Raw genomic sequence first — 22609 nt, 5'->3', positions numbered from 1 at the left:
AAGGGGTGAAAAGTGCACAGATGCACGTACTGTCAAAATGAGCACAGCTGACACACATACATGTTTGTTTTACTATCCTGTGACCTTAAAGCCTCAACTTGCTTCCGTGGATAACCTGTGGACTTGTACAGAACTGCTGCTGTAATCATAAAGACTGTCCTTTGTTTATCTCAAGGCTCTTATTCACAAAATACTCACACTGAACATCCTTTCAACACAAACTTAGCACTGTTTGTCTTCACTCTTCTACACCTGTGTACTGTAATGATTTATAATCCCACTATCCCGTGTAATCCAGAAGAGGATGGCTTTCTATTTGAGTCTAGTTCCTCTAAACGTTTCTTCCTCAGGAATTTTTTCTATATCAGGATTCCTGTATTGCTAATTTGTGACAATTGTGACAATCTATTGTTAAAAGCACTACACAAATAAAACTGAATTGAAACTACATTGAAGTTACGCATGTATACACCAGTGATGCCCCTCCCCCAAGTCACCAGTGTAGAAAAAAACAAAAAGTGATGCTGTAGTAATGTTGTCATGAATTGCATTCATCCATGATACAAAGTTAAATATGTTAAACAGTTAGGTGCAGCAGAATGAGCAAGTTTAACTGTTTTCTGAAGAAACAGTATTTGCCGTTGCCAAAACAGAGAATAAATCTTTTACACATCTTAGATTCCTGACATTAGGTACAATGAAATACTGCATTAATCAATACTGTCTAGTAATGCATGCAGTTGAATAGCCTTTCTGTTAGCCTTCCTTTTACCTTCCAATGTCCTACATATTGCTTTAGGAGCCTGTGGTAACCCGTTCAACCCCTGGCTTATTACTCAGTTACTTAATAACTACTACAAATTATTTAGCAAGTCCACTGAAACTAATAAGAAAGCTGTGTAGTTACAAGAGTAAACACAGTTTAAGGGGTTAATCTATAGAATAGATATTAAAGAAATGCATTAGCTTTACGGATTAAAGATTAAAGATTGAGTGCACTCACTCACACACCTGCACTAAACACTTCTGGCAGCTTTTCAGTAAATCCTTCACCACTCTCTGGGATGAGTGGGAGTGTTGTTCAGGAATGCACAGCTTTCTTTTAGGCACAATCTTGATATGTACTGGTAATTAAATGATTTATCATTTAAGAAATTATTGGTGGGATATATAAAAAGCCCTCTCAGCATAGTTGTCACTTAAACTCACAGAAGGTCTATAAAATAGATTTATCCCCTTTTCCCAGTCATACAAGAAAGTCTAACAAACACACAATCATCCACGAGCTTATTTGAGCCTAATCCTCTCAACAGGCCTCAGTTCATGTATAAAAACAAACTGCAGTGTGCACACAAAAGGTGCTCTCTGTGCACATGGCCCCTGTCATAAAATATGCGTCTCTACGCCTCCAAATGAAGCCTGTCATGAGCCGTTTTTTTCTGGTCTGCACCCAATTTTTCTGCTCCCTGTGTTTACTGAAAAGGGGCATAACTGTCTGGAATTAAATACACATGTTGGCAGCGCTGATTTACTTTAATAAGCGGGATTTGAGGGACACTAAAGGGTCTATTCAGTTCAATTACAATCCAGCAGAGCAAAGGGCAGAACCTCTGGAGCTGGTCTGTGATCTAGTTTCATGTTTCTCTGGCTTTCCTGTTTTCCTATTCCTTTTTTCTTTCCCCCATTCCAGTCGTTTTGACTTCCCAATGCCACAAGTCACCTCCTCCACCAGTGCTGTCTTCAAACGCTCTTAGTTCATTCAGTTACAGATGCTTTCTGCGCTGTAGTAATGAAGTTATCTGCCCTACAATTAACTCATATCTCCTAACATCTCTAATCTAACCCAGAAACAGTGCCACAGCATTATGAAGTGGTTTGCTTAATGTAAAACAGCCTGCAGTGATGCTTCTGTTGCTAAAGTCTGTGGTTTGCATGAAGGCGAGCTGGTATGCAGATGCTTCTAGACTCCTAGGTGGTTTTATATTTGGCTATGGCAAGCTGTGCATTCGCAAATTCTAACTGAACATCTGCATTAAAATTTCATGCAAAACTCATGAATTTTTTTGTTTTAATCAAGTATTAATTACAGTAATAATTATCCAGCAGCATTTTTTTTAAAATCTACAACGGAAATTTTTGCTGAGCATTTTTAGGCCAATTTTCAAGTTGTGCAATATAACCAAACTCTTTGGGGTTATAGTTGCATTCTTTTCCAAAACTAATCATTATTTCAGAACTTTATTCTTAACCTGAACTCTAAACAATTTCCGTAGGTTCTACAGTACCTCACACAGTATGATATTGTACACATGCTGTACACATTCAACACAGCAGGCTGCATGGTATTCTGGGTAAATATTTACAGTACTGGCAAATTATACTGTATCAAAGGACCTTACTCTAACTGCTGTAAAGCTCCTGTGAGTATATTTTAATAATGCAGTAAAACATGAGGAACATTATCTGTTCATTCAAAATAATGTATTTGCAGTTTGTTACATCGATACTCGTGACAAATCAGGGGTATACAGCTATACAGGAAGCATAAAGAGCTATACAGGTAATATGGCATCCTCTAGTTAGCCATCTAACAGCCTAATGTTAGATAAGTAATCCATAAACCTGCAACTGCAGGTTATAACTAACTTTCATTTAAAAAAGACTGAGTGATAAAGCTCTACTCATTACACCAGCCGCCTAGACTGTAATCCAAGACAACGCCTAACAGGCGAGTTAACACGGATGTAGCTAGCTAATAGCTAGCCTCTGCTGACAACATTCTAATATAAACTTAGCTAGCTGCTACTCGGAAAAGCTAGTAGCAGCTAGCTAAGTTTATATTAGATTTATATTAGATTTTTTAAAAAGTTTTTTTTAAGGATATATATTTAGCAAGAAAATGTAAATATAATGTTACTGTATACAAACGCTACAGTATGAATGTAAATTTTAATTAAAATAACTATTTTCAGTAGGACACTGTAAATATAAACAAGGTACTTTTGCAGTGTGCTTTAAGTCTTCTTTTTAAAATTAATTTCACATTTGATTTAGCACACAGACTCTGAGTGACTATTCCAGTACTTTTCCATTGAAAAAAGACCATGAAAATAATTTCACACATTTTCATTTCAGCTTTCCCTTAAAAATGCTGATAAAATGTCTATGTGACAGTTGCAATACATCAGACTTTAAGGGGGTGGAATTCTTTTCTAGCTGCCTGTTTATTAGCCAGTATAGTACTGTACATGTAAATTTATGGTATTTACAATACCAGGGCTGAGAAAGGAGCAAAGTACATCTGACAAAAAGTTACATCTCTAGCCAAATAACTTTTCTCAGAGTTCCACCTTTACCCTTTAACTCCCCCGCCCATTTACTCTCTCTGCTTGCATTAAAGGCCTTATGGAAAGGTTCATTTATTATTTCCTTATGGCTCTTCCAGAAAATGGTGGAATTGAAGCAAGACCGCTGTATGTGTGGGTCACATGCTGTCACTCATGAAGCACTAAATCACTGACCGGCCCAAATGAAACCTGCTACTGCATCTTTCTTCTACATTAAAGAGGTCATAATTCCATGGCTTGTCAACAAATGAGGTGAGGTGAAGGCCTGATTAAAGAGAATTCTCCACAGGGGGCATGGTGAAGGTGACATGTGGGACCGGGCACAGGCAGGACACAGGGGCAAAGGGGAGACAAGCCGCAAGCTCAAGACTTTTATCATGCTCATTAAGTATCAGCAGTGTTAATTAAAGTCACCATTACCCTTATAAAACAGGTCTCTTATTATTTTAGTCTTTTAAGATAATTAAGGGAAAAATCTATCGTTGTATATGAGTTAGCACTTTAGTTAGTGACTTTCATCACTTAGTATAACAAATATCCTGCTACTTTCACAGGAAGAGGTCTTATAATTGACACTGCAATCAACCAGCAACAGAACTTTCTTGTATCCTGTCTTCAAACATGCAAATGAATATTGTTTACTCGCCAGTAAGTGCTTTAAAAACACTGGAATAATTCAGTGACTATATCTTTTCTCTGAATAAAAAAAGTCATGGTACAGAAGTATATATACCTGGCTATATGTATATATATATATATATATATATATATATATATATATATATATATATATACACAGAATACAGAATATGGAAGTATATATACCTGGCTATGTATACATATATATATACAGAATACAGAATACAGAAGTATATATACATGGCTACATAAATAGCCAAGCAAACTGCAAGCTTTAAACTTGTGAAGCATGTGGCCAGTTAAGAGTGTAAAGCAGTAGATGCTTCGTGGGCCATGGGCGGCGCGTCAGAGGCTGAGACTAGAGTAAATTTCATACAGCATGCAACAAGTAGGGGGTATGACTGCAATACCACTGGAGTCATATTTAACTTCACACACCTCTGAGCGGTTTTCTGTCTTTCTGTATTTTATTTTAATTATATTTTTAATTAGAGTGCCCCAAAAGCATTGTATTATTCTAACTGACAGAAAGAGCATTCAAGGTGATGCTCGTTCCAGATCTTTAAAAATGACTTTGGCCTACTCAAATATGATACTTAGGAAATGACATTGCAAAGATTCTCCATTCCTCTGTGCAGAACAAGAACGAACAATCATCTTGTCTACCGTCACAACGACTTGGTAAAGACACTATTTACCCAGAGGGCTGGTTTGAGCAGCCTGGAAAACAGATGCTCTAGTGAGCTCTACAGGCAAAATAGTGCAATAGCACTTCAGATACTGCAACTGGTATGTACATAAAGAGTAACATCACCCTTTTGAAGCAAACGTTAGCAAAGTGGCTAGTTATTTCTTACTGACTCCATCTGTCCTGTCCTGTTGTCTGTATCCTCTGTCTTATATCATTCATACTATTCTGACAGCCTTTTCTGAGCTACTAGTGTTTCACAAAGGATTGACAGTTCAGGACATTGGCAATACAACGATGTTGCAAGCAGTTGTTTTATTCTGTAAAACATGTGCACATACGATCTTTAAAAAACAATCAAAATGTGCAAAAAAAGAGAAAGAAAATGGTGTTACTCATGTTGTATCAGCTTCAAACTCAAAGTTGCATTCAGTCAAATCAGACTGTAAAACAAGCGTATGAAAAATCCACCTCCTGTTTCCTTCTTTATACATTTTATCTTTGGTGTATCTGCACCATCAAACTCACGTCTAGTCATATGTAAGATACCTGCACAGGGTCACGGGGGAGCCTGGAGCCTATCCCAGGGAACAAGGAGCACAAGGCCACCCTGCATACCACCCCATCCCAGGGCACAACTGCACACTCATTCACATACTACAGACAATTTGGAAATGCCAGTCAACATACAACACATGTCTTTGGACTGGGGGAGGAACCCAGAGTACCCAGAGGAAACCCCTGAAGCACAGGGAGAACATGCAAACTCTGCACAGAGGCGGGATTCAAACCCCCAGCCCCAGAGGCGCGAGGCAAACGTGCTAACCACTACAGCACTGTGCCCTCTGCGGTTCACATCTAAAACACTAAAACATTTATTCACCTTGGTAGTCCGCTTTTCAGTGCTTGAATCTTTCAGCATTTTGTTTAAATGAAATAAGGATTTGTTTATTTGCTCAGTATGGAAACTTTTATAATTAAATCTGACCTATTCGAAACCAAGCTATTAATAAAACTGACATAACTGGTGATGTTGGAATGTGGGTGAGTTTTTGACCTGATATTGACCTTAAACATCTTCATAGGAAAAACAGCACACATCCATAACGTGTATATTCACTCTAGCCAAACCTCTTGGATCATCCTTTCCTCTGCTGAAACTGTGATAATAGTTACTTTTATTTCATTTTTTAAGGTTTTATTTTGTATCCAAATTTTATTTCATTTTCAAGGATATGAAAACGAACATTGTTATTTCAGCAACCTGAGACACAAGCACGTCCAACTCAGCTTTGTCAAAATATATTTTCTCTCCTATTCATTTCTTTCTCTTTGAATCGTGGATAATAACCCTGCTGAAGGCGTTCCTTTTATTGCAAGCTTGTTTTCACCCAGCTAATGTCCTTTATGCATCATTGTGGCTGCTCAAAATTGCCTGTTTAAATAATTAGGCCCGGAGGGATTAATGGTAGATGTTAATTTGTATGTCATGGTATCCTTATGGTATTATGCATTGTGATGCTACTGCTACGTTGGTTAGTTATCAGTATCAAAGTTACATTAACTTCACAACCCTTTGGACTTCATCCTCACAAAGACATAGACTCACCTTGCAGGAGGAGGCCAATAGGGAGCCGTCCTCTTTCCAGGCCAGACCCTGCAACTGCTCCTTATGCTGCTCTAGAACTGTCTCACACACACACACACACACACACACACATATACACACACACAGGTTTAGTAAATAAAAGAAACACAGTTGACAAACTGAAACACAAACTGAAACTGACATGATTTTTCACTTACACTAATGATGGTCAACCAACACAAACAGGTTCAGAGTTTAGCATATCTCTCTGTTGTCTAGGCGAGAATGGACGTTTTAATGCCTGATGTTTCTTCATATGGACACTTTATAGCGTTGTATAAACTTCATATTAAGATGAATAAAATAAAATCAGCTTCAGTCTGGTCATGTGACTTTATTGGTATTAAGTGGTATTGCCTCAGCAAATGCTGTCATTTAACAATTTGTGATGTTTCAGTATTTCAGTATTTTATGTTGACTTTATTTGAGCTGTAGTCATCAATGTCAAAATAGAAGTTTCCATTACCCATAAAAAATCATGTATCAAAATCTAGAACTCTGAACATTTAAATGATGTCAGCTGATAGACCACTATCCTTGTATGTGAAAAGTCAAAGCAGTTTGCTTTATAGACATCGCAGCTAATAGAAAAGGTGCACACATTTCACACAGGACACATCAGAGAGACACACACAACCATGGACCAGCAGGAATGAAGGTGCATGGTGAACACAGCCTGGCAAATGTGTGTTATGGATGGTGAGTTAAAAACATACTATGGCAGGCCACGTCTCATTATTGAGATCTAGACTGAGAGGGCGCAGCCAAGCACAAGTCCCAAGCACACTCAAAACCAGTGAATCACTCAAACACTTGAGTGATGCTTCAACTTTGCGTTCAACTTCTTTCACTAAATATCAAAACAAAGTCTGTAAGGAGACATCACATGACAAAACCAAACACATACAAAGCGAGAGTTCCACACAAGTTATGAGGAATGGTGTCAAAAGAGAAAAACTGTGGTGAGAGATGGAGGGCCAGTAGGTGGCAGCAGTGAGCGGCAGCCATCATGGTGCCAGGATCAAACCGCCACTCGGCTTTAGTCTTTTGCCTCACCTGCTCCAGCTTAGACCCCAGAGGACTGTACATTCAGCCCTGGAAACAACCAGAGGCTATGCGAATTAAAACAAGGACAAATTAAACATACAGACAGAACAAGACAGTCCAGAACAGTGATGACGGAGACACAATGCTCATGTGCTGCTGTAAACTTGATTAGTTTTTAGTCATGGAAACATATAAACTAACCTACTGAGGTTTGAGGCTGTAACTAGCTATGTGTGTGAGTGTGTGTGTGTGTGTGAGTTAGAGAGAGAGAGAGAGAGAGAGAGAGAGAGAGGGAGAGAGCGGTGTGTGGGGAAGAGTGTACCTGCCAGCGCTTTGTCTCTGCTGGTGTCCCAGACCTGGACACCCCTGCCTGAGCCGACCGCCAGCAAGCCTGCAGCAGTGGGATGGAAATGCAGCAGCTCCAGTCTTCCTTCACCAGGACTTAAAGATGTACTAGCACTCACTGGCTGCTCCTGACCTGGATCACACAAACGCCATATCTTTACCTGCAGACACACAGGGAGAGAGAAAGAGAAAAGGTGATTATATGTTACATTGTTATTTCAGCAACCTGAGACACAAGCACGTCCAACTTAGCTTTGCCAAAATATATTTTCTCTCCTATTCATTTCTTTCTCTTTGAATCATGGATAATAACCCTGCTGAAGGCGTTCCTTTTATTGCAAGCTTGTTTTCACCCAGCTAATGTCCTTTATGCATCATTGTGGCTGCTCAAAATTGCCTGTTTAAATAATTAGGCCCGGAGGGATTAATGGTAGATGTTAATTTGTATGTCATGGTATCCTTATGGTATTCTGCATTGTGATGCTACTGCTACGTTGGTTAGTTATCAGTATCAAAGTTACATTAACTTCACAACCCTTTGGACTTCATCCTCACAAAGACATAGACTCACCTTGCAGGAGGAGGCCAATAGGGAGCCGTCCTCTTTCCAGGCCAGACCCTGCAACTGCTCCTTATGCTTATTGATCTTATTGATTCACTGATGTCTTGGTGTTTTCTTTACTGCTGTTATATTTATCTTGTTCATCGTTGTTGTTAGTAATACACATCTCTTTTACTAACGTGTTCAGCTTTGGCCAAATTGTAGTACTTAAACTCAAACCAATGGATTAAAGTGAAAGTGAGTTAAAAATAGAAGGAGCTTATTAATACTACAAGTTAACTGAACTGCCTACATGCTATTAGTCTGTAAAGAAATTAACAGACTGTTGAGTGCAAAAGTTTGTATACCCTCAGGACTAGGGATGCATCAGTAAAATATAGTGGTATGAGGTATTGGTCTGACACCATCACTGCAAAAAAATAATATCAAGTGATCAAATCTTGAATATAGTCAAATTTGTCTAGTATTTCCTATTATAAGATTACAATAAGCCAAATATAACATGATTAAAACTATTGCTAGACATTTTTTGCTCATTTCAAGTTTCATATAGTCTGGTTCTATTGACAGATAATTTTAAACATTTATTTCTAGAAAAAAGCTAAATTATCTGCCAATAGAAGAAAATTTCAAGCTTCAAATTAGTAAAAATGTTTACAGATGTTTAACAATCCTATATTTGGTTTATTGTAATCTTACAATGCTCATATACTTGTATTCATTGCTCTATTTATGAGCACAGCTAGATTAGCTGGCTGCAGCTAGATTAGTTTGAAATACACAAGTGTGTGCTTTTTATGATGTTCCAACTGAACGCACACTTTAACACACACAAAGACATTAGTAACCTGTGGCCTAAGATATCAGGTGCGAGTTTAACCCCACTGCAGAGAAATGAATGAGTCAGCTAGCTCTAGTCCCACAGAAAATATCTAAAGTGTGCTTATGTAACCTGCTGAGTTTTCACTCTGGCATTTTCTTGTTTGCGTGACAGGAGATAACTCAACTTTTATCACATCAGCCAAGTAAAAACATCTCCAATTCAATTTTATTTGTATAGTGCTATAGTGACCATAGAAATTCTCACAAGCTGCTTTACAGAAATCTGGATATAATGCTAAATTGTTCAAATTCTGATTCATTCAAGATTGTTCAATTGAGTGGTGTGTACAATGGTATGTGAGGCTTGCGAGACTCTGTGGACCAGCTTGTCTAGACAAGAAAAATTACAAAAGGGTGTACAGCCTACTCTGCAGATTGCATTCAGGAAAGTAAAATACCAGTAAGTAGGAGGTTCACCAATTGCAGCAAATATGTTTCAGCATAACTGCATCTCCTCCCCTAGCTCAACTTACTGAGTGAATCTCTAGCAACTCCTATGTTATGGGTTAAACTCCTACATGTTGGTGAAAATTCTTACATTTTAAAAGGCCAACGGTAGATCTGCTGATGATCAGAAGATTGTGATGCCAAAGCCAAGGACTGACATTGAGCCACTGTCAAGCTTTCAAAAAAGACCCTTACAGACCACGACTATTGATATTGACCTACCAGATCACATTAAAATGTCAATGCCTATTATATCCGGTTAATGTCTCAGTCATTAAAGCTATTTTTGGATGTCCAGTAGTAATAAGTCAAGACAGTTGGATGTTTTGCCTATCACCCTAAGAAAGTTCACTAATAGGTTACTATTCACCAATTCAATGGCGTGATTAACATTCTTTACCCCAATTCAACAGCCTGAAACCATTATATCTGATATCCATGCATTTTCTTCGAAGAATGCTACCAGAAGATCAAACCTCTGTTAAGAATAATAAAGTCCTGCCTTTGCATTGTCTATGAACCCAAATCCTTTAAACTACCAGTGTTTAAAAACCTGAAACTATAGGTTATTATCAAACATCCACTTTATCTCCAAAATCCCAGAAAAAGTTATAGTTCATTAGCTAGGCTTCATCATAGTACTGAGACAGCACTGGTTAAAGTAGTAAATAACCTACTACTGGCCTCTGATCAGGGTTACATCTCTTTGCTAGTATAACTTGTCCACTAGGGCAACAGGAAGTAAGCTTTCAGATTATACAGTTACTCTTGATGGCCTTTCAGTTACAGCATGTGCAGTAGTACAACAACTTGGTGTAATTATTGACAACAGTCGTTTGAGGCTCATGAAAATAACTTAACAGGATATTGTTTTTTCATCGCTGAAACATTGCTAAGCTAAGAAATATAATGTTGATGAAGAAAAACTAATGGCCTATTAACTGATGATCCAGCACACCTGCTTCGATCAAAAGGTGCAGGCTTTTTATTAATGTTTTGCAAAAGTTTTTATTTACGCTGTCATATTTAGACCTACTGAAGTCCCTGCATCCACTCTGTTCACTATATACACCCACTATAGGACAAGAGAATACCTGATAATTTATTCTCTCTCTCTCTCTCTCTCTCTCTCTCTCTCTCTGTTGAGCTGCGTACTGCTGCTGTCTGATGTGGTGTCACTGCAAGATCCTGACACACTTTTACTGCTTCTACTCCTCTCTCCTTCTAGACCTGCCTGACTCATACTGATACTTCTTCAGCTCTAGTCATCCTGCTTCTTCATCTGGAGCTTGCTGCCCTTGTGACTCACCTCCTGTAGCTGAGGATAATCTTATCTGGAACCTTAAAGACTTCCCAAGAAACAGTTTTTCTTGGTCATTATCAACTCTGGCCTTCTCATTAGGGATCTAATTCTACGTCTTGATTTCAGTAAATCTGTTTTGTAACATCTATTGGTAAAAGTTATACAACTAAAATTGAATTTAATTGATTAATACTTAAATAATGCAGATGCGAATGCAGTTCTCAACGTGTTTCAGCTTCATTGTGATCAGGGAATGCTGGCCCTCACAAACTATGATAACCTCATACTAGCTATAATTAGATGTCCTTATTGCCCTGCTCATTTTAAAAGTTTAATGCTAAATATTGTATATTTATTGTATCTGTTACTGTATTGCTTAATGTTTTTATTTCCTTGCTATTTGTTTCTGTTTTTATGTCTGTCTTCATGGTACCAATGTGAGGGCTTGCCCTCAGTGTGTGTGTGTAAATTTTAATACGTAAAATGAAACAAAAAAGAAAGCAGCACAGACATTACCGTCTCATCAGCTGAGCAGGTGGCCAAGAGATAGTCATCAAATGGGGAGAAATCCAGATCAGTCACTTGGTCTAATAGAAGTAGAAAAGGAGCAATACACTTTATATACAGAAATACATACATAAAGCATGTTTTGATGATGGTGGTTGAGTGCTGTCTAACAGTTCAGCCCAAAATCTCCCATAGCTGTGCAACTGTGTGAGATTTGGTTACTGTGAACACCACAGCACACGATTTACATCATTTCATACTCATCGAACCATTCAGCCCATTCCCACCAGGACAGAAATGTTTCATCATAAGATAACAGTGATCAGTCAGAGTAACTTTGTATTGATGTAACTCGAGTGGACATCAATGCCTCCCAGAGCATAACAGAGCCACTGGACTTTCCTTTAATTTGTCACCTTGTCACCTATACAGTGGATATAAAAATGGCCTAGCCAGAGTCCAGACCTGAATCCAACTAAAAATCTGTGGGGTGACCTGAAGAGGGCTGTGCACAGGAGATGCCCTTACAATTTGACGGATATAGAATGTTTTTGCGTGAAAGAGTGGGAAAATATTGCCAAGTCGAGATGTGCCACGCTGATAGACTCTTACCCAAAAAGACTGAGTGGTGTAATAAAATCAAAAGGTGCTTCAACAACGTATTAGTTTAGGGGTGTGCACACTTATGCAACTAGGTTATTATAACTTCTTTATTTTTCTTATTTTCCCTAAAATGTTTCTGATTGTTTTTCACTTACTTTTTATATGTTGTAATTTCACAATGAGGGTGGAAAAAGTTCTGACATGATTTATCTTGGTTTCATTTTTTTTACATCACAAAAACCTGCCATTTGAACAGGGGTGTGTAGACTTTTTTATATCTACTGTATATACACACCATAAAAGTTTGTGAACACGATCACACCAATATGTGGTCCAAACTGTGGCCACAAAGTTGTAAACACACAACTGTATAGGATGTCTCTGTATGCTGTAGCATCACAATTTCCCTTCACCGGATCTAAGAGGCCCAAACACGTGCACAAAGCGAGAACCATGAAGACCATGCGACTTGTACAGATCCCTGACCTCAACCTCAGTGAACAGCTTTGGGATGAAGTGGAATCCAGACTGCACCCCAGGAGTAAGAAGCTTTTTCCAGCCATTGCTAGACTAAAGACCAGACTCTGTATAGTATTTGAATCAAATATGTTGTTACTGTATATCGGATATAGCTGGTTAAATTAAATAGAAAATAGAGATAGTTTTACACTTACAATAAAAGTACATATATGTTTTACAAGGTGACTTACCAGCATGACACGGAATTTGAGTTACTGTCCATTTGCCATCAGGTCCGGGATCAAGTGAGCAAAGACCCACCTTTCCACCACCTTCAAAGGAGGAGCAAAGGAAGAAAAGGTGATAAAAGAAAAGACCCCCAATTATCAGACACAGTCAAAAGTACACTAGCTTAAAAATCCATTGCTATCTTGAAACAGTAAGGAAACAGCAAGGAATAGAAGTGGGCTGTGCCTACTGAAACTACAGAAAACTGGAAAATTCTAGCAGTCATGTTAACCACGTAACTGAATACTCGTTCAGCTCATTAATTAATGTCATCCTCTCTGAAAAGTGATATACTATTTTTACACCGACACGTTTTACACTGTTTTTTTTTTTTCATTCCCAACAGAATGTAGAAAAACAGGCTATAATGGACTACATTAGAAGTACAATGACTTCACACAGATTTATGTGCTTGTTTACACCTCATGTTACATATAACCAACTGATCCGATCACGTGCAATACTATCGGTCAGAAATTACAGCTTTACAGCAGGCAACACTGGCACCTCCCAGCAGAAAAAAAACAAAAAACAAGGTGGACATGCTAGAGGTTTTTTCCCTATTTCCCCATTTTTCCCCTAATTTGGTCATGTACCAATTCCCACCAGCTCACAGAGCTCACAGACAGTCACAACTGGTTAGTGTTGCTGTCATTGACAGGGGACAGAGAGTACGCCATCCCTCCCATCCAGAGAGCTCAGCCAATAACGCACTCTAGACTTGCAGCCATGAATGGCCGTGGCATCGTCGGGAATTTCGATAGGTGATAGGGCGAGCATTTTTCTATGAGCAACAATGATAGAGGTTGTTATCAAATAAATTTATTCTGACAGACACAATAACCTTACTTAATCTACTTATTATTTATTTAATTGAATTCAGTTTTATTTGTATAGTGTTTTTAACAATAGACATTATCACAAAGCAGCTTCACAGAAATCTGGATTTTGATCCTTAAAGAGCAAGCCAGAGGAAGTAGTGGCAAGAAAAACATCTCACAAATGACATGAGGAAGAAACCTTGAGAGGAACCACACTCAATAGTAATATATAAATCAATTACATGTCAACTAATCAATTATTCTTCTATACCCTTGTAACTGTGTTCTCAAACTGTACAGTGTGCTGAAAGGATGTTTCAGGGTAAACATATTGTCCATAATGTCCCACTGTCCTGGGATATGCAGTACAGTCTTTATGATTACAGCAGAACTTCTCAGGTAAAGTTTCATTTTGTTTAATGCTGAATACTTAAAACATCAGCACATGCTTGCCAGTAGTATTAAACTGCTGAAGAAACAGAGACAGGAACTTACCGGCCTGGTCAGTGTTGAAGGCCACGAGGCTGCAGCTGGATTTAATCTGGTTGCCCTGAGAGTTGAGGGAGCTTCCTCGCACGTTTGAGATCCACTCCTAAAGGGAACACGAAATTCATCTCAAACTGAAAACTTTTTTTTTTTTTTTAAGCAAACACCAGTGTGAAACAATCAGTAAAACTAAATCAGCTCAGAGTCAATATATGTAAAGCAGTTCTTAAATACTGTGGAAGTGGTGATTGGTTGTTACTTACAGGACAATAAAACCCACAGGTGCCATAAACCCAGTCTTTCTCTGGCAAATAGCCTCTTTCTTTGTGACATAAGATTTCATTAGGCGGCTTTAAAAACAATATTGCCGATCATTAATAGATAAAACATTATATCAACCTCATACCCTTTTTTTTAATAACACAATTTTCTTTTTTGAAATGACAAATAAATATTTAAGGAATATTTATAATCGGTGCAAACTGTAATCCTTGAATTTTTTGCTCTCAGCCTCCAGAAACTCTTCATAGTTTTTTTCATAGATATGAGATTGTGTACATGTAAAATCCCTTCATCATACATCACGATGAGGAAAACCGAAGAGACAGATGGCTGTTGACCTGAACAGCTTTAGTAATGGATATGAAAAAGCAGTTAAGTTAAATAAATAAATAAATAAGAGTTAAATGTCGTTAAGCACATTATGCACAAGCTTAAAAAAAAAGTCTGAAAAAGTTTGAAATGTGCTTGGACCCATGAGCACACTACCCCCACACAAAGTGGATGACGGCGAGGAACCCATTGAGAGCAACCCACGAGCTGCATTACCAAAAAACTTTACCAAGCATCACTGGAACTGGAATTGTGTGGAATGTCACATTAAGACCAAAATTGAATTTTTTGGGCATGAAGCATCAGTGTGTTTGCAAACATATGGTATTGTATACCATGAAAATCACCCAAACCCAGAGCAAAATATAGTGGTGAAGATATTTTGCAACTAGTAGTTCAGGGATCCTTTCTGCTAATAATATTTTCACCCAAATCCTGGTTGCCTCTGCTTGGCATTTAAGAACGCAGGAGTGTAAGATCCCACTACAAGTTCAGTGTTGTTATTTTCACCAGGAGAGGCTCTATGAAATATTAATTGTGGTGATGCTGATTTTTTTTAAACCACTGTTTTGCAGAAAGTTTCAAGTTTAAGTTTCAAGTTTAATTTATTTATACAGCACCATTTACAACAGCAGCAGCTGACCAATGAGCTTTACAGCATCAAATAAAATACGTAGTAAATAAAACATAAAGTTAATAAATAAAATCACAGCTAAAAACCAAATTACATCAACAACTCTATTTTAAAATATAACAAAATATAAGAAATAGAACCAGGATTGCCATCAAGTCAAAAACAGAGATGAAACATCAAGGGACATTGAAAGCGATGGAGAAGTAATGTGTTTTGAGTAGAGATTTAAAGACCTGTAAAGTAGGAGCAGATCTAACATGAACTGGTAAGCTATTCCAGAGTTTAGGGCCTAAAACAGCAAAGGCACGTTTCCCCCTCTTCTTTAGTTTAACTCTAGGAACAGTGAGCAATCTAAGACTACCAGATCTAAGAGCTCGAGCAGGGTTATGTAAGGAAAGCAGTTCAGATAAATATGAGGGAGCTAAGTTGTTTAAGGACTTAAAAACAAAAACAAGGATTTTAAACTCCACTCTAAAACGCACAGGCAGCCAATGCAGAGAAGCTAGGACAGGAGTGATATGGGTGAATTTACGTAGGCCCATTAAGAGTCTTGCTGATGCATTTTGGACCACCTGGAGACGGGCCAGGGTAGCGGCATTTATTCCACCATACAGTGAGTTACAGTAATCTAAGCCTGATGATATAAAAACATGAATTACTCTCACAAAGTCCTGAAAAGAGAGGAAAGGCTTGATTTTAGAGAGAAGACGGAGATGGAAGAAACAGGATTTAACAAATACACTCCTTACAGAACTTATGTTTAAAAATACTGTTGCAATAAAATATGCAACAGTATGTTTAAGCTCAGAATATCACTTATTGCATATAATTTATTTTATACAGTATATTCATTTTTGCTGATTTTCATTCAGGGAGCTGACTGTATCCATCTGTCTATACACTGTACTGTTAAGTTAGCAGATCAGAATGTGGTTTTCTGGGTTGTTCAGTATATCAGTGTTATTTAACATCTTATTTAACATGCTTCTACAATCTATCATATAATGCATATCACATTGACCAACTTAAAGCAAATAGCAGCACAGAATGCAAACTGAGAGAAACAAGTCACTCTGAGCAAAATAAAAGACAAGATTAAGAGCAAAAAAGAAGGTATAACACTGCAAACAGGAAGGAGGAAAAGGAAACACACTGTGCACTAACTGAGCTGAAACTGACATCCTCTCTCACACACACACACTCACAAACACACACAAACACACACACACACACAAAGACCTTTTTGAATCAGCAGAAACTTCGAGAAATGTAATAGCCTCCCTATGAAGCACATCCAGGCTGTTAAAACCCTTTTTAGAATGTTAACAAGATGGGAAAGGCAGGGGGTGAGAGTACCCAACTGCTCAAGCCGTTATGTAATAAGCACACTGAATCTGAATTTGGCAATACACACTTCTCCTTCAGAAGGCCCCTTTTCAATAAATAAATAAACTAATTAATAAGTAAATAAATAAATAAATAAAAAAGAAAGCACCTTCCCTTTTGCCCACATTCAAATACTTCCTACATTTGTAAATCTGTCACTGTGAGTCAATTTAATGGGATTAGAAGGGCACTGAGACACACTGTGTTGCCTCCTACTCTGTGGGGCATTTAACTATGCAGCACAACACAAACAGCAGCATAACTCTTTTCCCAGGACTGCTAAAGCACCTCTGTTATTCCCCTGAACAAGGCACTTAAACACACCCCCTTAACTTCTCAGTTATATGCTTGGATAAGTCACTTGTATAAGTCACTTTGGAGAAAAGCATCTTCCAATAAATGAACTGTCGAGTTATTTCCTATTACAAGTAATTGCTTGTGAATGCAACCCCATAAATGATAAATTCATGACCGATTTTATACCATGTGGGCTGTGGGTTTGAGGAGTGTGATAGAAAATACCAAAAATATGAGACCTGCCCAACTTTACACATTTTGCATAGAAACTCTGCATTTTAACATTTCCGCAACACAAAAATATGCCAAAGAGCACCATTTTCTATTTCCTCCAATAAGAACGGCGTATGAGGCAATCGAGGCAAATCAGAATTTGAATCTGGAATGACTGACAGTTGCGCTAGTGTTTTGAGCCCTTCGCTAGAGAGATGCACTACTGCTTTCAGTCTTGACTTGATGACATGGCTTGTCTTTTTACTTCCCATTTTTCGCCCCAATTTAGTCACCTGCCGATTCCCTGTGACCAGCCAGCTCTCTCCCATTATATGGCAGCTACCAACTGGGGAAGGTGAAGGCTAACACATGCTTCTTCCAAGACACATGAAGCCAGCCAACCACACTTCTTCGAATGCTGCAGATGCTGCGGCACAGGACAGAGTATCACGCACAGAGGAAAATACTATCTGCTCTGTTCTGCATACAGGAGCTCACAGACACGTGTAACTGGCTATTGCTGTGACTGACACTGGAGAGAGTATAACATCCCTGCTAATGGGGTGATGTGGGAGAACGTGGGGAGATAGAACATACGTCATGCAGCTGCTTTGTGGCGTGGTACATGGTGCGTGGTACATGGTCCCTGTACTGATACAATACTGATGTTCTCACAGTAATTCAAATTAATGCACGGATCACCTACACAAGACAAAGTACGGTTTTTCTGAAATTACACAAGTGAACACTGCTAATGCTCTGACTTTGTGTAATAAATTAATAAGTTAACAGCCTCCTAAATTTTGGTCTGTTTGCATCTCCTAGATATAGCATAAGTGCAGGCTACCTTTCTAAAAACTGAGTACAGGTTTTAGGACAGTCACAGGCCTGAAAAGCTGAATCTACAGACAAATTTTATTTCTTGGTCCACTGTACCTGTGATGTTTCCCATAACTTGGGAAAAGAAGCTTGCAGAGTCAGATCGATTAATCAGAATCAGAATCAGCTTTATTGCTGAGTACCGTGGGTTTACATGTCCAAGGAATTTGTACTGAATTTGTATTTGAATTACTGTGAGAACATCAGTATTGTATCAGTACAGGGATCAGTCAGTAAATATCTGATACTCTTACGGAAAGTGGAATAGGTCATACCTATATTTCTCATAATCGAAGTGTTAAACCAAGTGTGCCAGATGGTTACACACTGATACACCAACCCAGTAGAAATATTACTTCAAATTTCAATTCTCTTTCCAGTTATTTCATGAAAGCAAATTTACTGAGAAGCTTTTAGAAATTTAAACATTTCTGCAGTGAGACCAGTCCATGGTGACTGAGCTGAATACAACTGTTTATGATCAGTAAAGGCAACTGATACTGGATCACATGTGAGATGTTTCCGGCCCCCAGTGTATTTTGTAGTGAATGCATAATTCTGACTGACATGGCACAGATTTTGAACAACTTGTCCTAAAGCACACTGCCACTGCACATGAGCTTTCTCATGACTTGACAACAAAAGTTTGTTTGTTTCAAATAGTCCATATAATTAATCCAAGATGACAGTATCACAATATAACAGTAATAAGAAATGCAACCTGTTTCAGTGTGTAAAATATATTCTTTCACTCAAAGCAACTGGTAAATTGATATACATGTAAATTTGACCTTTAAAGAAAAATGGGTTCATTTGGCAACTTTAAAAGCTTTGCTGCGTCATGTCATTTATCTTTCCCAGAACAGAATCAGAAAACACGTGTGTGGTCTGGGAAAACGTGCCCAACTGTCGCTGTAGCTGAATTCTGGAAAATAGCCAAAAAAAGATGAACCATCAGGTTTTGACCAAAATTTAGTTTTTCTGCCAATAATATACAGTACCTCTGACATTTCTTTAAGAAATCATGAATATATTTTACCAAAACAACAAGGATTTTCTTTTATTTTGGTTGCTTGCATTAATTTTTGAATAGTTAATAATGAACTGAACATTGTAATCAGATACCGCCTATTAAAATGCACATCATCACATCACTATCAACACATAGAAGTGCGCTTACACACTGTACACACAACAGTGGACAATGTTTTAAAATGGTTAAATGACCTAATAAATATGCATTAATAAAAACATTAAGTAAACAGAGCAGAACTAACTGAATTACTCAGCAGTTATTTCCCCACTGATGTAAGAGGCAGCAGATATCAGTGGAGTGAAGAGACGAGGATGAGGTTTGGGTTTAAATGCCATGAGTGACTTTTACCTCAGGACATGAGACACAGACTGGTGTGGATGATGCTGATAATCAAACTCACAGTCCATTATTCATGTATAAATCTTTCAAATTTAGCAGTAAAATTGTTTTCCCATAAGGGGATTAGGTCAGAAATGTGGACTGGACTGGAATCTTAAAATAGCATTTGAAGGCATTTTTATTCATTCGTTTTGAAGGTAAAACTGGCAGACAGGAGTTTCTGAAATCCTGAGGTCTGGCCAAACAAGTAGTTAAATTAGACCCTTAAAACAGGAACAGATATATTATCACATTTACATATAATAACACGTAAATGCTCCTTCCCACATTATTACCTCCTAAATCCCAGTTGAACTCCTGCATGTTGATTAAAATCAAGTCAGCGTTACAGCAGCACAGTTTCTGATCTACAGTCAGACCTCTGAGAGCAGCACAGTTTCTGATCTACAGTCAGACCTCTGAGAGCAGCACAGTTTCTGATCTACAGTCAGTTCTCTGTGAGAGCAGCACAGTTTCTGATCTACAGTCAGTTCTCTGAGAGCAGCACAGTTTCTGATCTACAGTCAGACCTCGAGAGCAGCACAGTTTCTGATCTACAGTCAGTTCGCTGAGAGAGCAGTACAGTTTCTGATCTACAGTCAGTTCTCTGTGAGAGCAGCACAGTTTCTGATCTACAGTCAGTTCGCTGAGAGAGCAGTACAGTTTCTGATCTACAGTCAGTTCTCTGAGAGCAGCACAGTTTCTGATCTACAGTCAGTTCTCTGTGAGAGCAGCACAGTTTCTGATCTACAGTCAGTTCGCTGAGAGAGCAGTACAGTTTCTGATCTACAGTCAGACCTCTGAGAGCAGCACAGTTTCTGATCTACAGTCAGACCTCTGAGAGCAGCACAGTTTCTGATCTACAGTCAGTTCGCTGAGAGAACAGTACAGTTTCTGATCTACAGTCAGACCTCGAGAGCAGCACAGTTTCTGATCTACAGTCAGTCCTCTGTGAGAGCAGCACAGTTTCTGATCTACAGTTAGACCTCTGAGAGCAGCACAGTTTCTGATCTACAGTCAGTTCTCTGTGAGAGCAGCACAGTTTCTGATCTACAGTCAGACCTCTGAGAGAGCAGCACAGTTTCTGATCTACAGTCAGTTCTCTGAGAGAGCAGCACAGTTTCTGATCTACAGTCAGACCTCTGAGAGAGCAGCACAGTTTCTGATCTACAGTCAGTTCTCTGAGAGCAGCACAGTTTCTGATCTACAGTCAGTTCTCTGAGAGCAGCACAGTTTTTGATCTACAGTCAGTCCTCTGAGAGCAGCAGTACAGTTTCTGATCTACAGTCAGACCTCTGAGAGCAGCACAGTTTCTGATCTACAGTCAGTTCTCTGAGAGCAGCACAGTTTCTGATCTACAGTCAGTTCTCTGAGAGAGCAGCACAGTTTCTGATCTACAGTCAGTTCTCTGAGAGCAGCACAGTTTCTGATCTACAGTCAGACCTCTGAGAGAGCAGCACAGTTTCTGATCTACAGTCAGTTCTCTGAGAGCAGCACAGTTTCTGATCTACAGTCAGTTCTCTGAGAGCAGCACAGTTTTTGATCTACAGTCAGTCCTCTGAGAGCAGCACAGTTTCTGATCTACAGTCAGTTCTCTGAGAGAGCAGCACAGTTTCTGATCTACAGTCAGTTCTCTGAGAGCAGCACAGTTTCTGATCTACAGTCAGTCCTCTGAGAGAGCAGCACAGTTTCTGATCTACAGTCAGTTCTCTGAGAGCAGCACAGTTTCTGATCTACAGTCAGTTCTCTGAGAGAGCAGCACAGTTTTTGATCTACAGTCAGACCTCGAGAGCAGCACAGTTTCTGATCTACAGTCAGTTCTCTGAGAGAGCAGCACAGTTTCTGATCTACAGTCAGTTCTCTGAGAGCAGCACAGTTTCTGATCTACAGTCAGTTCTCTGAGAGCAGCACAGTTTCTGATCTACAGTCAGACCTCTGAGAGCAGCACAGTTTCTGATCTACAGTCAGTTCTCTGAGAGCAGCACAGTTTCTGATCTACAGTCAGTCCTCTGAGAGAGCAGCACAGTTTCTGATCTACAGTCAGACCTCGAGAGCAGCACAGTTTCTGATCTACAGTCAGTTCTCTGAGAGAGCAGCACAGTTTCTGATCTACAGTCAGTTCTCTGAGAGAGCAGCACAGTTTCTGATCTACAGTCAGTTCTCTGAGAGCAGCACAGTTTCTGATCTACAGTCAGTTCTCTGAGAGCAGCACAGTTTCTGATCTACAGTCAGACCTCGAGAGCAGCACAGTTTCTGATCTACAGTCAGTTCTCTGAGAGAGCAGCACAGTTTCTGATCTACAGTCAGTTCTCTGAGAGCAGCACAGTTTCTGATCTACAGTCAGTTCTCTGAGAGAGCAGCACAGGCAATTAGAGAAGAGAAACAAATCGGACAATGAAGCCTTCATACATAATGCAAATCCAACCAGAAGAGAAGATCAACAAAATAATATAAATCTGCATGAAGTGCAGCACTTTGATCAGGTCAGTGATCTACTCCAGCACAGTCAGTGATCAGTGCATGGCAGAAAGTGAGGCTAATCCAGCCCAGAATGAAACCCCTCAACTACTCAGAAATAAAGCAAACCTTCTGCAGACACGCTGCATACTCAAATATTTCACATTCTTAACCTAGGCCTGGCTGCATTGCGTGAAATGGCCAAATATAGTGAAGTTCGGCAATACAAGAGGAAGTCAGACGTTAGACATCTTCCAAACACTGCAGGCGCTCCTTTCAGAAACACTCCGGCTGAATCCCAAACGGCTCGCCTTTACATACGTAGTGCACTACATAGGGTCCACTAGGCGTCCATTTCGCTGTCTGTGTAGTGCACTTCCGCAGGGATAAAGGAGGCGTTTGAGACTCAGCCGCGGCTTCTGCTCGAAACAGCGACCCGCTTTTTAGTCAGTAGATAAAAGCCACGGCTGGTTTCATGCCTTCATCAGAGACGCTACTCACATCTTTCTTCCCGATCTTCGGAGTGGTGTTCTTAAACCTGGACGTCCTGAAGCGGTTCATTCTCGGCTCCTCACTGATCGTCTCGTGCCTTCCGGGTGGCGCTGCGCTGTCACTCTCAGCTCTGCTGAAGAGGAATGAGAGAAA

At 39.2% G+C, this 22609-nt stretch overlaps 1 protein-coding gene across 2 annotated transcripts in view; it reads right to left on the bottom strand.

Moving 5' to 3' along the window:
- LOC113528175 (mitochondrial import inner membrane translocase subunit tim16-like) overlaps positions 1–22609 on the bottom strand; it is a 138611-nt gene extending 116002 nt beyond the window's left edge. For both annotated transcript variants that reach the window (XR_008303227.1, XM_034309795.2), the window contains exons 1-6: positions 22466–22609; positions 14082–14178; positions 12729–12809; positions 11425–11495; positions 7692–7875; positions 6284–6360 (exon numbers count right to left, since the gene is read on the bottom strand). Coding sequence is in view for 1 of the 2 variants with exons in the window: in XM_034309795.2 (XP_034165686.1) it covers positions 6284–6360; positions 7692–7875; positions 11425–11495; positions 12729–12809; positions 14082–14178; positions 22466–22525 (570 nt within the window). In the remaining variant the exon portion in view is untranslated. The remainder of the gene's footprint in view (positions 1–6283; positions 6361–7691; positions 7876–11424; positions 11496–12728; positions 12810–14081; positions 14179–22465) is intronic.

Source organism: Pangasianodon hypophthalmus, chromosome 13, assembly GCF_027358585.1.
Source record: "Pangasianodon hypophthalmus isolate fPanHyp1 chromosome 13, fPanHyp1.pri, whole genome shotgun sequence".
Taxonomy (NCBI): Eukaryota; Metazoa; Chordata; class Actinopteri; order Siluriformes; family Pangasiidae; genus Pangasianodon; species Pangasianodon hypophthalmus.
This window is presented reverse-complemented; position numbering and strand designations above follow the sequence as displayed.